This window comes from Acinonyx jubatus, chromosome E2 (genome assembly GCF_027475565.1).
Source record: "Acinonyx jubatus isolate Ajub_Pintada_27869175 chromosome E2, VMU_Ajub_asm_v1.0, whole genome shotgun sequence".
NCBI classification, from domain to species: Eukaryota; Metazoa; Chordata; class Mammalia; order Carnivora; family Felidae; genus Acinonyx; species Acinonyx jubatus.
Genome location: NC_069396.1, coordinates 19,133,426 through 19,148,606, shown reverse-complemented (window position 1 = coordinate 19,148,606; position 15,181 = coordinate 19,133,426). Strand labels below are relative to the sequence as shown.

General features: G+C 52.2%; 2 protein-coding genes across 3 annotated transcripts; one reads left to right on the top strand and one right to left on the bottom strand.

The window, feature by feature from the left end:
• Positions 1-290: 290 nt before the first annotated feature.
• On the bottom strand, positions 291-2,601 carry CIAO2B (cytosolic iron-sulfur assembly component 2B). Its single transcript, XM_015068184.3, has 5 exons — positions 2,063-2,601; positions 1,827-1,906; positions 1,460-1,585; positions 954-999; positions 291-501 (listed from the first exon to the last, which is right to left on the bottom strand). Exons 1-5 carry the CDS (start codon positions 2,202-2,204, stop codon positions 404-406), a joined length of 492 nt encoding a protein of 163 aa, XP_014923670.1. The 5' UTR covers positions 2,205-2,601; the 3' UTR covers positions 291-403.
• Positions 2,602-3,344: 743 nt separating this feature from the next.
• CES2 (carboxylesterase 2) lies at positions 3,345-15,153 on the top strand. Of its 2 annotated transcripts, XM_015068115.3 has the most exons (12): positions 3,345-3,510; positions 8,685-8,889; positions 9,788-9,929; positions 10,736-10,869; positions 10,950-11,208; positions 11,528-11,626; positions 11,889-12,029; positions 12,147-12,221; positions 12,471-12,615; positions 13,044-13,181; positions 13,709-13,781; positions 14,189-15,153. In XM_015068115.3, exons 1-12 carry the CDS (start codon positions 3,438-3,440, stop codon positions 14,373-14,375), a joined length of 1,671 nt encoding a protein of 556 aa, XP_014923601.2. In that variant the 5' UTR covers positions 3,345-3,437; the 3' UTR covers positions 14,376-15,153. The 2 variants fall into 2 exon arrangements, with proteins under 2 accessions (XP_014923601.2, XP_026931732.2); XM_027075931.2 differs by lacking the exon at positions 8,685-8,889 and having other exon boundaries at positions 3,369-3,510.
• Positions 15,154-15,181: the final 28 nt, after the last annotated feature.

Below are 15,181 nucleotides of genomic sequence, written 5' to 3'. Positions count from 1 at the left end.
CTCGGTCAGTTGAGCATCTGACTTCGGCTCAGGTCATGATCTCGCGGTCTGTGAGTTCGAGCCCTGCGTCAGGCTCTGTGCTGACAGCTCAGAGCCTGGAGCCTGCTTCTGATTCTGTGTCTACCTCTCTCTCTGCTCCTCCCTGACTCATGCTCTGTCTCTCTCTGTCTCAGAAATAAATAAACATTAAAAAAAAAAAAAGAAACAAACTTGCACTCATAATCACCATCTCCTCTCAAACCCTGAAGGACCCCACCAAGGTGAAAAAGAATCTGAGACATGCTGGGAAATGAATATAAATTAAGAATTTATTACAAAATGCAAAATGTTAGTTTCTCATTGCCAGTGATCCAAGAAAACAAGGCCATGAGCCCTGGGTGTGGCTGGGGGCAAAAAACCAGGTTTAGGAGCGGGCTGACAGGCACTGGTTCACAACCTCCAACAGGTGGGTATTCTCTAGGGCAGCTGCCACCCGTTCCTTATCCGCAAGCTGCTTGTTCACTGGATAGGAAGGAATAGAGGAGGATCAAAGCCAGGCTCTGGCCAGCCTGCCGGCCAACCCGACTTCTAAGCCTTTGTATGCATATACACACTCGCACCAACCTACTGTCACCTCCTTCCCAGGACCCAGAGTTTTGACCAAGCTACCCAAACCACCTGAACCCACACCTATCCCACCCTATTGAGATCCCTTCCACCTGGCTGCTCATGTCTGTTGCCTCATGTACTATAAAGTCTGACACACCCTGGTCCTGTGTACTTAGGAGAGGAAAAGGGCAGGGATGGAAGAACGTGATAAGCACAGGAGACTTAAGTCAGGCCAGCTTCACTCTAGGTTGCCACCTCCAATGAGGAGTCACCCACCCAGTCGGCCTCCTTCCATCTTGCCCTACAACCCACCATGGCAAGGGGGAAGCCACAGGGCCAATGCCTCAACATCAGCCCACACTTACCTGCGTGCTCTGAGGCATGGGTCCCTGGTGTAATGTGCACGTCCATCTGGGAGGGAGACAGGTGAGGCCTGAGCACTCATCCCTGTCTACTCCCTTGTCCCCTCTCCCCCATTCACCACCTTCCACTGATCCTATGTCCTAATCATGACTGTGGACTCTGGACCTTCCATTATGCCCCACACCCACCCACAGCCGCTCCATCATCTCTTTCCAAAGAACTGGTTGACTGCTGTTGATTTAAAGGGTTGCCTGTGCCCCAACCCTGCTCCAAATCTATATATAGCTTCCTACTTCCCTTCCTGCCAAACTCACTACTTTTCTGCACTTTCCAGCTCAGGCCGTTATATTTGTTGTCCCATTCAAGTGTAAAGGCTCCTCCCAGTTTCATCTCTGCTTGTTGGGATCCTGGCTGGCCTCACTTTGATGTCCATGTTCATGCTCTCCATGTCCTCCTCAGTAGCAGAAGCTCACCCCTGTTCCACCCCTGGGCCCCAGTTCCAATTCACCTTGAAACGCTGGGGAAGAGATCGAAGAAGCTTGACTTTGATGGACAGGCCAATAAGGGTGGCCATGCTGCAGTGCGGAATGGTGGGTGTGAAGGCCACGGCCACCGTGCTCTCGGGGTCGCTCACCTGGTTGAGGGAATGAGATCTCAGGAGGAGGCCCTCCCTCCTCCTTAGTGTGTTGCTTCAAGCAAATCGCCTAACTTCTACAGGCCTGTTTCCTCATCCATAAAATGGGCACAGCAATCCCCCCTTCCCAAGATCCCCTGAGGAGTCCGTGAGCTGAGAGGAGGCCAGCCTCCTGGTGGCCTGCTGGGCTTTTCTGACTCTCCCGAACAACCTGCCCCCTCAGACGCTGGGAACGACTCACCTGAACCCGGACTTGCTCGACTACATTCAATTCTTCCAGCGTCAGTGGATGTTCCGGGTCATTGATGGAGCGAATCAAATGTGGCAAGTGAAGGAAAAGGGACTCTGCCCCTTGACCCACTCAGAACCCTCCGCCGGGAATGCCTGGCCCTGATACAGCTCTACCAACTACTGGACAACACTTCAGCCCCCTCCCAGGGCCCCGCGAACGCGCCCGCGCTTAGCAGCGGCGGATATCGAAGATCTCGCGCGCGTCGATGCTGTCTGGAACCTGCTCGTCCTCCTCGCCCGCGGTCACCGGCCGCTCCCCAGAGCGCTCGTAGATGAGGGGGTTAGCGTTCTCCAAGAGGCCGCCCCCCACCCCGCCGCCCCCCACCATCGCGAAACCGCTGCCGGCCGCAGTAGGCGTGCACTTCCGCTCTTACCGGAGCACTTCCGGGGGACGGTTAGGGGGCGTGGCGTGGCGACGGGGTCGCAGGAGGGACATGCAGCACCAACCGTTCTAGCTCTGGGGTTTGAGGGGAGCCGTGGCCTTGGTTCACTCTGTGCGCTAACCCGGAGAAATGCAGTCCGCTTGGCAAATACACAGAGAAGCCACTCGAGCGGTGTTGGCCGTTCGAGCCCGCAGGGTGCTGGACGGCGGAGGCCACGGCTGACTCTCGGAGACACTAAAGACCGGCCTGGAGTATCTTCAGGCACCACTTCCTCCAGGAAGTCTGCCTTTCAGGCTGGGCGGGCGCTCCCGCACCAAATGCCCTCTGTGCTGGCACCGTTTACTGCGTTTCGGAACCTCCCAATGACGCGCCTGCACCCCCCCCCCCCGCCCCATTCCACCTAGGGCCCGGGAGTGCCCTGCCGAGTCCCCAGCACAGGGACTAACAGGCGCTCTTTAAATGTTTGTCAAATAGATAAATGACCTTGAGCTCGATCTTGGCGGGTAGGGGAGGGAGGGGTGGAAAGCCGTGGGATTGGGTTGGGGTTGTCTTTACGATAATGCCACAGTCATGCGTGCACTTCAAAAGGTAGGTTCTGACTGAATAGAGAGGAGGTCCACGGAGACCCTCAGATCAGGGACAATAAGGCCATGAGGGACCTTGAGATGGACCCAGAAACTGAGTCCTGAAAGCAAGAAGGAGCTTTTCAGGATGGGCAGTCACACCTCTCTGTCTTTCCTCATGCACTTCCCTTCACCGTGAACAAAGATCACTCCCATTTCTCCATCTGTGGGAATCCTGACCATGCACGTCCTCAAGGAATCTCTTCTGGGTCCCCCAATCACAGGTTATTGCTCCCACTCTCTGGCACCCTTATCAGGTCTGTGACTATAAGGACAGTGAATGCAGTGACTCCAGGTTTGAGGAGAGAGTCGTTGGTATCGTGGAGGTATTGTGGAGGATGCCCAAGGAGGACGGAGCCAAGGGGAAGTGGCCATGTCAGTGCCTGCCTGTCACTGGTTTTTGCGTGTTCAGCAGGCTCTCCTGCCTTTCCCTTCCCAGCTAGCCCCGCCTACTTCCAGCCTAGGTCAAACTCCGTGCCCTGCCGGAGGCACTCACAGAACTGCAGCCTCTGGGCTGTCTTTGGGTGAAAACAGCAGTTGTGCACTGGGTAGACCATGCGACTGGACCTACTTCGCGGGTGTCTGAACGCCGTGGTCTGTGGACTCCTGCTTCTCGTCCTGGGCCAGGGTGAGGCTCCCTTGAGGGGTGGCAAGGGACGGGGGTCGCACTTGCCAGATTCTGCAGAGTCAGGACCTGAGGCTGCAGGAGGGAAGGTCCCAGAGGTGGGAACGGGTGGAGAACCACAGTGAAGGAAACTTGCACCAGACTGAATGCTGGAGCGATTCTCCGGAAACCCGGGGGGTGGGCCATCACAGGCACAGAGAGAGTTGGGGCTGTCTGAGCATACAACACCAGTGATGCAAGTAGGGCCAGGAGTTCTGAGCAGCGCCTGGTGACGCAGGCGGGGCTGGGGGTGGGGGCATCATTTGGGATGTTTCCTTCTTAGTGTTTGTGGTGGAGCCGGCGCTGCCCCCGAAGAAAAATACCGGTAATAATATTCCTGATGCGGTTTGGCTTTGAGTGTTGTGCCCTTGGCCAGAAGAGCGTCCTGGCACCCACTGAAGACCCCTCTAAAGGGGCCCCAGGCAAGGTTACGGGCCCTTGGGGAATCTGGCTATACAAGCCCAAGCACCCTGCCTCTGCATCCTAAAGAGGCTGTCTGTTTCCTCTTCACCCCATGCACCCACCTGGAGTGAGGGCACCTCTTGGCCTCAGAGCAAAGGTGTCACAGAGCACTTTGTGTCAGCTTCAGGTTACCAGTAGTTTAGGCTATTCTGGCACCATGCCTCGGTGTCTGCAGCTCCTGTGCCCCCTCTGGCCAGTGTGATCCTCTCACCCAAAACGGCCCCACCTGTGAGACCTGACTGTCCTCCCTCTTCCCAGTTGAATCTGCCCTGGAGACAGCCACATTAATCCCTTCCCCACGGCCCACCCCACTTCCACCCTTACTAGCTGCTCACCAGGCTCTCAGCGGTCACCAAGACCTTCCAGCAGGACGATTAAAAGTGTTAATATTTTGGATAGGACCCACTTTCAAAAAGAAATAATAGACAAGCCAGAAGAGGGCATAGGTGATATGTCTGACCCTCTCCTGTCCCATCCGGCCCTGGCTCCTTCAAGGTCCCCAGGGCTTTTTACACACTGCTCAGTTTACCGAAGAATGGATTTGTGCACACATCCTTGGTTTTCACCTAAATGATCACAAATTCCCTCCCTTTCTGGCACCCAGCTTTTCTACTTCCTGACACAGGGGATGACTTCCCTATACCTGTACATGGTAGAGCTTCCTCATACTGTTGAATAGAACGGTTTCTCTTCAAGGATCCTTGATGTAACTGGCCTCTGATCAGGGACATTTCAGCATTGTGTCCTTTGCTATGACAACATTCAGGCATTGGAGGCCAGTGGCCTCAGTGAATTACATGGACAGATATCGCACCTGGCAAGGAACTGTGTGTGTGTAGGCAGCATGTTACTGGGGAGAGGGGTGGGCCTTTGACTTGGAAAAACATTGCTCAGTTGCCCTCTGTGGAACCTGTGAGTGCTGACTCTGATCTTATCCACATGATACGGCATCGAGCATATTGATCCATGCTGATCTGATAAGTGATCTGGGTAGAGGTAGGCCGGCAAGCTGGGAAGGGAAAGGTGGGTCTGGCAGGAGAGCCTGACTGAACATGCAAAAACCAGTGACAGGCAGGCACTCGCATGGCCACTTCCCCTCGGCCCAGGCCCCCTTGGGCATCCTCCACAATACCAACAACCCTCTCTTCAAACCTGGAGTCACTGCATTCAATGTCCTTCTGAAAGAAGAGTGGAAGGACACTCCTTTCACTCTTTGATAAGGGTGTTGGGGGCTCAAGAGTGGAAGCAATAAACTGTGATTGGGAAACCCAGGAGAGCTTCCTTGTGGAGGTGCACGGTCAGGATTCCCACAGATGGAGAAATGGGAACGACCTTTGTTCAGGGTAAAGGGAAGTGCATGAGAAAAGACAGGGAGGTGTGACTGCCCATCCTGAAGCTCCTCCTTGCTTTCAGGACTCAGTTTCTGGGTCCACCTTCAAGGTCCCTCATCCCCTGTTGTCTCTGATCTGTAGGTGGTATAAATCCCCAGAGTTGTTTTTTGGGTTTGTTTTTTCCCCTTTTATTATGGAACCAGGTTCAGATTGGCCAAGTTCTGCAGAAGCAGAACCTGAACCTGCCGTAGGGAAAGCTCCAGGGAGTCAGGAGCCAGTGAAGTTAACACCAGGAGTATGGGGAGCATGACTGGATACCTCCCTGTACCCCAGGGTACAAAGTCAGGGCTGCCTGCAGCCACACAGCATCAAAGGGCTTCCAGTCTCTGGTAGAATAATATAACAAATCTGCTGTATCCATAATCTACCTTCAGTAATTACGACTTGAGCAACCTGGTTTTGTCTAGACTACCACCTCTCCCTCGCACCATTATTTGAAGCAAATCCCAGATATTACATCACGTGTAGATTTTTTTTATCTCCTATTAAAAGAAAAGGAATATATAGACATAAAACAATATCATGATTTCTTTTTCTAAAGATTTTTTAATTTTAAAAATTTTTTTCAATGTTTATTTTTGAGAGAGAGACAGAGTGTGAGCAGGGGAGGGGCAGAGAGAGAGGGAGACACAGAATCTGAGGCAGGCTCCAAGCTCTGAGCTGTCAGCACAGAGCCCGACACAGAGCCCAAACTCACAACCTGCGAGATCATGACCTGAGGTGAGGTCGAATGCTTAACTGATTGAGACATCCAGGTTACCCAAGATTTTATTTTTCAGTAATCTCTATACCCAACATGGGGCTCAGACTTACAACCCTGAGGTCAAGAGTTACATGTTTTAACGACTGAGCCAGCCAGGAGCCCCCAATATCATGATTTCTTAATGCAATCAAGCATCTAGCCAAATGTTCTTATTTTGTATTATCTCATAAATGGTATTTACAGATTTTTTTTAAATCAGGATTCAAATAAGGTCCATACTTTGGAAATTGGTAGACGTGTTTCTTATAACAGTGTTGAGACATTCACATAGCAAACCATTCACCCATTTAAGTGTACAATTCAATGGTTTTTAGTATATTCACAGAGTTCACCACATCAATTCCTCCTTTCCTCCAACTTGAGCCCTAGGCAACCATCAGTCTGCTTTATGTTTCTATGGATATGCCAATTCTTGGCATTTTGTATAACTGAAAGCATCCAATATGTGATCCTTTGTGATTGACTTTTTTCACCGAGCATGAGGTTTTCAAGGTTCATCTATGCTGTAGCATGCTCAGTACTTTTTTCTTTGTAGTGCTGAATGATATTCCAACATGTAGATATGATACATTTTATTGATCCATTTAACAGTTGATGGACATTTAGACTGTTTCCACTTTTTGGCTATTATAAGTAATCCTGCTATGAGCATTCATGTGCAAGTTTTTGTGTGGACATATGTCTTCAATTCTCTTGGGTTTATACCTAGGAGTAGAATTTCTGGGTCATATGGTAACTCCATGTTTCACTCTTTCAAGTACTGCCAGATATTTTTCCAAAGCATATACACCACTTTATCTCCTCACCAGCAATATGTGAAGGTTCCAGTTTTTCTACATCCTTACTAACATTTGTTATTATTGGTCTTTAAAAAAAAAAAGTTTTATTTCTTTAAGTAATCTCTACACCCCACGTGGGGCTTGAACTCATGACCCCAAGATAAAGCGTCATATGCTTCTCTGACTGAGACAGCCAGGAGCCCCATTATCCACCTTTTTTTATGTGAATCTCTTTTAATCTTCAGCATCTTCCTCTGCTTCTCTTTTATTTTCTTTATAATTTCGTTGTTACGTTGAAGAAACCAATTTAGTTGTTCTGGAGAGGACCCCAGAGTTTGGCCTTCGTTGATTATATCCATATGGTGTCTTTTAACTATTTCTCTGTCCCCAGTATGCTTGTCAACTTGTATTCATGCATTTATATTCTCAAGGCTTGACCAGATTTCAATTTTACGTTCTGCTTTGTCACGTTTTGGGGCAAGACTACTTCACATAGCGCTATGGACTCTTCCAATAGAAAACACACATTGTCTGATTGTCTTGCTTTTTGTAACAAAGTAAGTTGTTGACGTCACAGTGAGATTTCAATGAGCGTTTCTCTTAGCACGAGTGAGGTGAACACTTCTTCGTGTGTGTATGAGCCATTTATTTGTATTCCTTACTCTGTCTGAACATACTGTCTCATCATTTCCTATTCTTTCACCAAGTACATGCAGCTGGCATATTTCTTACTCATTTGTAGAAATTCTTTGTTAAGTATATCAGCTTGGGGACACCTGGGTGGCTCAGTCAGCTGAATGTCCGACTGCGGCTCAAATCATGATCTGACAGTTTGTGAGTTCAAGCCCCACACCGGGCTCTCTGCTCTCAGCGTAGAGCCTGCTTTGGATCCTATGTCCCACCCACCACCACCACCACCACCCCCCGCCCCTTCCTCGCTCACACGTTCTCTCTGAAAAATGAATAAACATTTATTAAAAAAAAAAAAAGAATATCAGCTTGGCCCCTTGTGTTAGGTGACTTTCAGTCACTTCCTCCCGTCCCTGATCCCCACAGTAGGAGAGGTTGTACTCCCCTCATAACATCATCACTTTGTTTGAAGGATGCTTGCTTTTTTTTTTTTTAACTTTTTATTTATTTATTTTAGAGAGAGAGAGAGAACGAGCAGGGGAAGGACAGAGAGAGAGGGGGACAGAGGATCTGAAGCGTGCTCTGTGCTGACAGCAGAGAGTCCGATCTGAGGCTTGATCTAACAAACCGAGAGATCATGACCTAAGCAGAAGTTGGACGCTTAACCGACCGAGCCACCCAGGTGCCCCTGTTCTAAGGATGCTTTCTCTATGTCATTTCTTGCCACCTAGAGCATGAGATCCTTAAGCACAGGAGCCTTGGGTGTCCAACTGCCACAGTTCTACTGCCTCAGTGTCAGCAGAAAGGACACTCTCACCCCTTCAAGCTTATGTGACCATATGTTTGAAGCTCCTGGAGGTCAACCAGGTGCTAAGTCCCAAGGAGCCTCACTGAGTGTGGTAGAAAAGGCCAGGGCCAGACCCAGCAAGGACAGTGAGGGGGGGCGGGGTGGGAGAGTAGACACACAAAGGTTAAAGGCAGGACATCTGTAAAGCAAGTGTTTATAAGTCAGAGTCCCTTGAGCTGAAGACCAGAAGGAGAGGGCAACATTAGTAGCCTGAGAGGGCAACTAATTGGTAGACTCAACCCTGATGTCCACTTCTCTGCTCACAGGCCAGGACTCTGCCAGCCCCATCCGGACCACACACACGGGGCAGGTGCGGGGGAGCCTCATCCACGTGAAAGGCACTGATGTGGGGGTCCACACCTTCCTGGGAATTCCCTTTGCTAAACCGCCTCTAGGACCACTGCGATTTGCACCCCCTGAGCCCCCTGAATCTTGGAGTGGTGTAAAGGACGGGACCTCCCACCCAGCTATGTAAGCAGGGAGTCCAAGGAACTCCAGTCCCTGGGGTGGAGGGTACTCTGGGCCAGGTTACAGTTGTCATTTCATCTAAGCCTCCACAGCCAGTCTCCCCTCTGAGTTTGATGGGTCCTCACATGCATTTTTTCCACGAGCATGCAGAGGCTTGGAAGGGCAAAGTAACTTTCCCAGGCTCGGGGCTTGGCACTTAAGGGGCATTAGCTCCAAGTGCTGAAGGGATGAGCAGAGATACAGATGTGCCTAGGTTCTAGTTATGTCAAGTGTTCTCTGCCACCAGGGAAGGTGTCTCTGGGAGAGGTTGAGTTGGCTCCATGAACCCTATGGGAGCCCCTGACTCCAGCAGCAGATACTGCAGATCCCTGAGGAGTAGAGGACCCCCACTGTGTGCAGTTACATGCCAGTGGCAGGGCCAACTGCCGTTGGCCAAAGGGCTTGCGTATGTTCTTGCTACTGGAAACCATGTTGGAGTGATGAGGTTCCCTGACAGTCTGACTTGAGATGAGGGATGACGCACTGCTCTTCTTGTGAGAAATTAATATCCACTCATGCAGGCAGCACATGTGTGTGGGCTACTCCCCTGCTCCCGGCCTGAGTACAGGAAGACAGTGGTGCCTACCAACACATGCAACCCATGGGTTTCAGAGAGACCCCCAAAAGTCAAGATTTCCCAGCCTCAGGAGGATTGGTATCCAAGGCCCTTACAACCTTGAGGCCTCCCTGGAAGACTGGGCTCAATCACAGCTTCCCCAGAGCCTGTGGCCTGTAACTTGGTGCAGAGGGGATTTAGGGAAGGACCATGTGTGAGCAAGTTCTCAGGGGAGGTGGGACTGAGGGAGGCTGGGAGAAAATGTGGGCCCAGGATCTCATTTTGACCATGGTACGGCCCCACTAGGTGTCTGCAGAACATCACTATCACAAATGAGATGTTTCTGAAACTGCTGAATGCGACCTTGCCTTTCACCTCCATGTCCGAAGACTGCCTGTACCTCAGCATTTACACACCGGCCCACGCCAGGGAAGGCTCCAATCTGCCCGTGAGTGCCAGGCCCTAGCTGGCTGGGGTATGGGAGGACATTTCTTCTGCAAGAAGATCAGAAAGAACAAGATCAGACTGGGCACTGCTGCAGCGTGGACCCTGTTGAGAAGCCTCCCACTAATGGGTCCAGGGGAGTGCTTCTTACTCAGCATTAATGGCTGACCCTTGGCCATGGGGTCATAGAACCCTGACTGCTCCCGGAGGTCACAAGCTGTGGCCCTGGGCTGGACCCAAGGCTCACCCAACCAACTCATGCCCAGGAGACCCACTCGGGTGCTGTATCTGTTGGGCTTATGAGAATGGAGAAACTTTTGTTTGTTTACTTATCTACTTTTGAGAGAAAGAGAGAGAGAGGGGGGAGCAGAGAGAGAGGGAAAGAGGAAATCCCAAGCAGGCTCTGTGCTGTCATTGCAGAGCCTGATGCGTGGCTTGAACCCACGAACTGCAAGATCATGACCTGAGCCAAAATCAAGAGTCAACACTTAACTGACTGAGCCACGCAGGAACCCTGAGAGTGGAGAAACTTTTAATTAATGTGCATGTGGGATGATGCCCCTTTTCTTTCCACATCAGAGGAGTTCTGGGAGAAATGGAGCCAGGAGGAGAGGGCCCCAAAATATCAGAAGCCAAATTTTCCTGATAGAAATTGGGTCACCCTCAGCCCAGGTCATGAAGACGCCACCCTGCCCTGCCTGCGTTCTATCTATGTGGTTAGGCAGACAGAGCCAAAGTGGTGGTTAGTCTAGGTAGCAGCCCCAGTGGCTGGATGGGAGCCACATGGTGTCTGTGCTTTAATTTCCCCAGGTGTTGGTGTGGATCCACGGTGGTGGGTTTACGGTCGGCATGGCTTCCATGTATGATGGCTCTGCACTGGCGGCCTTTGAGGACCTGGTGGTGGTCATTATTCAGTACCGCCTGGGTGTACTGGGCTTCTTCAGGTGAGCCTGGGGTTGGGCAGGGCAATGCCAGCTGAGTGAAGCCAGGACAGCCCCATAATCCCTGTCCCTGCCACTCTCAGCACTGGAGACAAGCATGCAACCGGCAACTGGGGCTACCTGGATCAAGTGGCTGCGCTACGCTGGGTCCAGCAAAATATTGCCTATTTTGGGGGAGACCCTGGCCGTGTCACCATTTCTGGCGAGTCTGCAGGTGGCACAAGTGTGTCCTCACATGTCATGTCCCCCATGTCCAAAGGACTCTTCCATGGTGCCATCATGGAGAGTGGTGTGGCTCTATTGCCCAGCCTCATTGATAGCTCATCTGATGCGGTCTCCACGGTGAGTACCCCCAACTGTGGGAAGCTGCTTCATCTTTTACCTCTCAGCCTCCATTACTCTGTTAAATGAGGACAACGAGGACTACCCTGCCATCAGAGCACTTGGGAAACCGCCACCTCTCCGGGGATTGCGGAGGGGCTCAGGGATCAGAATCCACAGAACTCTGCCATTGCAGAGGCTGAGCATGTTCTATGGCCCGCAAAACTGCTGCCCTACTACCTGTGAGATTTGTGGTGCACCTGCCCCCAGCTGGGACCTTAGACAAATCATTCACCCTTGCCTGGAAGGATGAGCCAGCCCCTGCCTGGTCTCTTTACAGATGGTGGCAAACATGTCTGCCTGTGGCCAGATTGACTCAGAGGCACTGGTGGACTGCCTGAGGGGCAAGAGTGAAGAGGAGATTCTGGCCATTAATAAGGTCAGGCTGAGTGGATGCGTGTATGGAGGAAAAGGACTGACAGGTGTGGGGAACACATCCCTTTCATTCTCTGGGCAAGTTATTCCATCTCCACACATTGGTGTCCTCACAGTCTTGAGCGGGAAGTTGAGGCCAGGCCATACTAAGCCAGCTGTAGGACCTCCTGAGGGAGAGGGTATGGGTGTCCTGGATGAGCTGGGAAGGAGTGACTGGGATCCAGAAGCCATCAGAAAAAGGGACTTGACTTTGTGGGCCCTCTCAGCCCTTCAGGATCATTCCTGGCATGGTGGATGGGACCTTCCTGCCCAGGCACCCCCACGAGCTGCTGGCCTCTGCCGACTTTCAACCTGTCCCCAGCATCATTGGTGTCAACAACGATGAGTACGGTTGGCTCATCCCCTCGGTAAGGCTCAGCCCCAAGCTCCCAGGTGCCAGGAGTCCTTTGGGGAGCAGGGCTCTGGGCTTCATAGCTCTATCTAGGCCCATCCTACCCTCAACTTGAGATTCCCCCACTACCCAGGCCTTGGACATCTCTGACACCCAGAAGGACAGAGAGACTGTGAAGGCTATTCTGCGGAATATGTTGGCAATGTTGGTGAGGCTTCTGGGGTCCTGCCCCAATGAAGAGGGCCTTTACTCCAGTCCGGAGGCAGGGAAGACCTATCCCCAAGATACCGTGTCCATGCATTGTCTCCCATGAGCAAAGGCTGTGTCACCCTGGAGCTAGGCCCCTTCCTTCCATTCCCTAGACCATCCCAGGATCCGTCTGCCCAGCCCGGACCCTGCTGCCTCCCTGCTGCCACCAGCCCACCTAACCTGACTATTTCTGATCCACCTGGGGTAGGTGTTGCCTCCTCAGTCTGTTGACATATTGATGGAGGAGTACTTAGGGGACAGTGCAGACCCACAGACCCTCCAGGTCCAGTTCCATGAGATGATGGGGGACTATATCTTCGTGATCCCTGCACTCCAAGTAGCCAGTTTTCAACGTGAGTACATCTGTAACTAAAGCCAGACCAATAAGGGGGCAGCTCAGAGCTGTAGGTCCCTGGCAAGGTCTATTGGTGTCCAGGTCCCAACTCATGTCTATTTATTGGGCCCATAGGTGCCAGGCACGTGATGTCCCTTGTTTCAGTAAATCCTCATGGCTAACCCAAGAGACATTCCTCATTTTACAGATGAGGAAACTGAGGTTCAGTGACCTTCAGTGACGTACCTAAAACCACACACAATTTGAATCCAGGTCACGATTTGAACCCAGGTCCTTCCCACTGCTCTTGCTCCAGGCAGTGGCTCCCTCACCCCATTGTTCAGATTCCAACCAGCACTGGACCTAGCTCTCTCGTCACCATGGGTAATGCAGGACGGCCCCAGGGAAGGGACAGCCATATCACGGCCTGTCCACCTCACCCTCTAGGTGTTCATGCCCCCGTCTACTTCTATGAGTTCCAACATCGGCCCAGCTTCTTCAAGGACACCAAGCCGCCCCACGTGAGGGCAGACCATGGTGATGAGATGTTCTTTGTCTTCGGAACTGCCTTCTGGAAAGGCTATGGTAAGTGTTCCTGGGTGGGGTCCCTCAGAGACCCCTCATTCTCAGAATGCGGGACAGGGCCTTGGCTGGGTCCCTGAGTGAGGGTGATAGCCCTCACTGTAGAGATGAGAGAGAGGAAAGAATCAGGCGCCCAAATCTTACAGCTAGAAAGGCTGAGCTAGAATTGGAGTCCAAGACTCTCCAGGCTGGGGTCTTCTCTCCCTCCACCTCTCCCCACTTCAACCATGGATGCCTGGCATGGGTGCAGAGGAGGGTGTTTGAAAGGCATATTTGTTTCTTAAATGATTTTGCAATGTCAGAAGGAAGAAGGGAGCCTTCTAGGACAGAGATGAGCCTAGTTTGGGCGGGGAGAGGGCCTGGCTCCCAAGGGCTGCGGGGAGAGTGGGCAGAGAGCCAGGCCTGGGAGGGCAGGGGAGGAGCCAGGGAAAAGTTGCACACGGGCTGGCGAGTGAGGTGGGGGCTGACCCGTGTGCTGGGCCGGGGTTGGTGCTCACTCACCTGGACCCTTGTCCTCTTGCTCCCTATAGTTGAAGTCACTGAGGAGGAAGAGCTGTTGAGCAGGAAGATGATGAAGTACTGGGCTAACTTCGCTCGAAATGGGTGAGATGGCACGCCCCACCTCAACCTCCAGGGGCTGTGGCGGCTTGAACCATTCAAGGTCCCCCTTTTCTGTTGTGTCTTACTAGCTTACATGTTTCCTTAATTGCATGGTGGTTCCTTCCCTAGCTTCAGGAGCCTGGGAGGGGCCTTGTGGGTGTTGAGCGCTCAGTCCATCTCCAGGAGCCTCCCTCTGACAGGAAGGGAAAAAACAGCCCAGGTTGCCCAGGTGGAGCTGATGCTCTAGTGGGAGGTAGTTTCTTTCCTAAGTCTAGAAACATCCCCCTGTCATTCCCCAAGCCCACCCAGCTTGTTTGGTACCTAGCCTGACTCCAGTTGGGGTGCCAGGTCTGGGCTCAGCAGGGCTCAGAGTGACTCTCCCCTGCCCTGCTGGGAGGGCATGTCTACAGGAACCCCAACGGCAAGGGTCTGCCCCACTGGCCTGTGTTCGACCAGGAAGAGCAATACTTACAGCTGAACTTGCAGCCTGCGGTGGGCCGAGCCCTGAAGGCCCACAGGCTCCAGTTCTGGACAAAGACCCTACCCCAGAAGATACAGGAGCTAAAGGAGGCGGAGGAAAATCACAAAGAGCTGTAACTCCCTGTTACATCCCTGTCTAGGGTGAGAGGGTGGAGGGGTGCATTTGGGTGCAGGTGGGAGTCTACCGCATATGCCCACACACACCCACTGAGGAGCTAGTCGCTTCTGCCTTCGTTCACATAGCCATTCACGCATGCTTCCAGCCAGCCAGCCCGCAAACATTTATTAAGGGCCTACCGCATATCACTTGCCAAGCCCCCCATACATCCTCTCATGTTAGACATACTCAGTGAATGAAGCCGGGGATGGGCAAATCCCGATGGAAGTGCACACCCCACTGAGCCTGGGGCCCCACCCCCTCTTCCTCACCTCTACCCCATCCCCACCCTCCCTCCCCCCTCCCTTTGAAGGAGGGTGCTTTGGGAAATGTTAACCACACCTGGCTCTCAACAAGCCCCACATGCTCTCCTATCTGTAAGTAGAAAATCTGGATGCCAGGAGCCCAGGAGCTCCGAGATCTTGACCACCGAGGCCACCAGCTACTGTGAATGTAAAAGTCCCTATCCCACCTATTGTCCCCTAGACTAAATGTCATCTATCACTGACATTTAAACACAACACTCAAGGGGCGCCTGGATGGCTCAGTCAGTTAAACGTCTGACTTCGGCTCAGGTCATGATCTCATGGTTCATGGGTCTGAGCCCCGTGTCAGGTGCTACGCTGACAGCTCGGAGTCTGGAGCCTGCTTTGGATTCTGTGCCTCCCTCTCTCTCTGCCCCTTCCCCTCTCACTCTCTCTCTCCATCTTAAAAATAAATAAACATTTAAACACAGCATTCACTCACTCACTTATCTGTGTTCCAC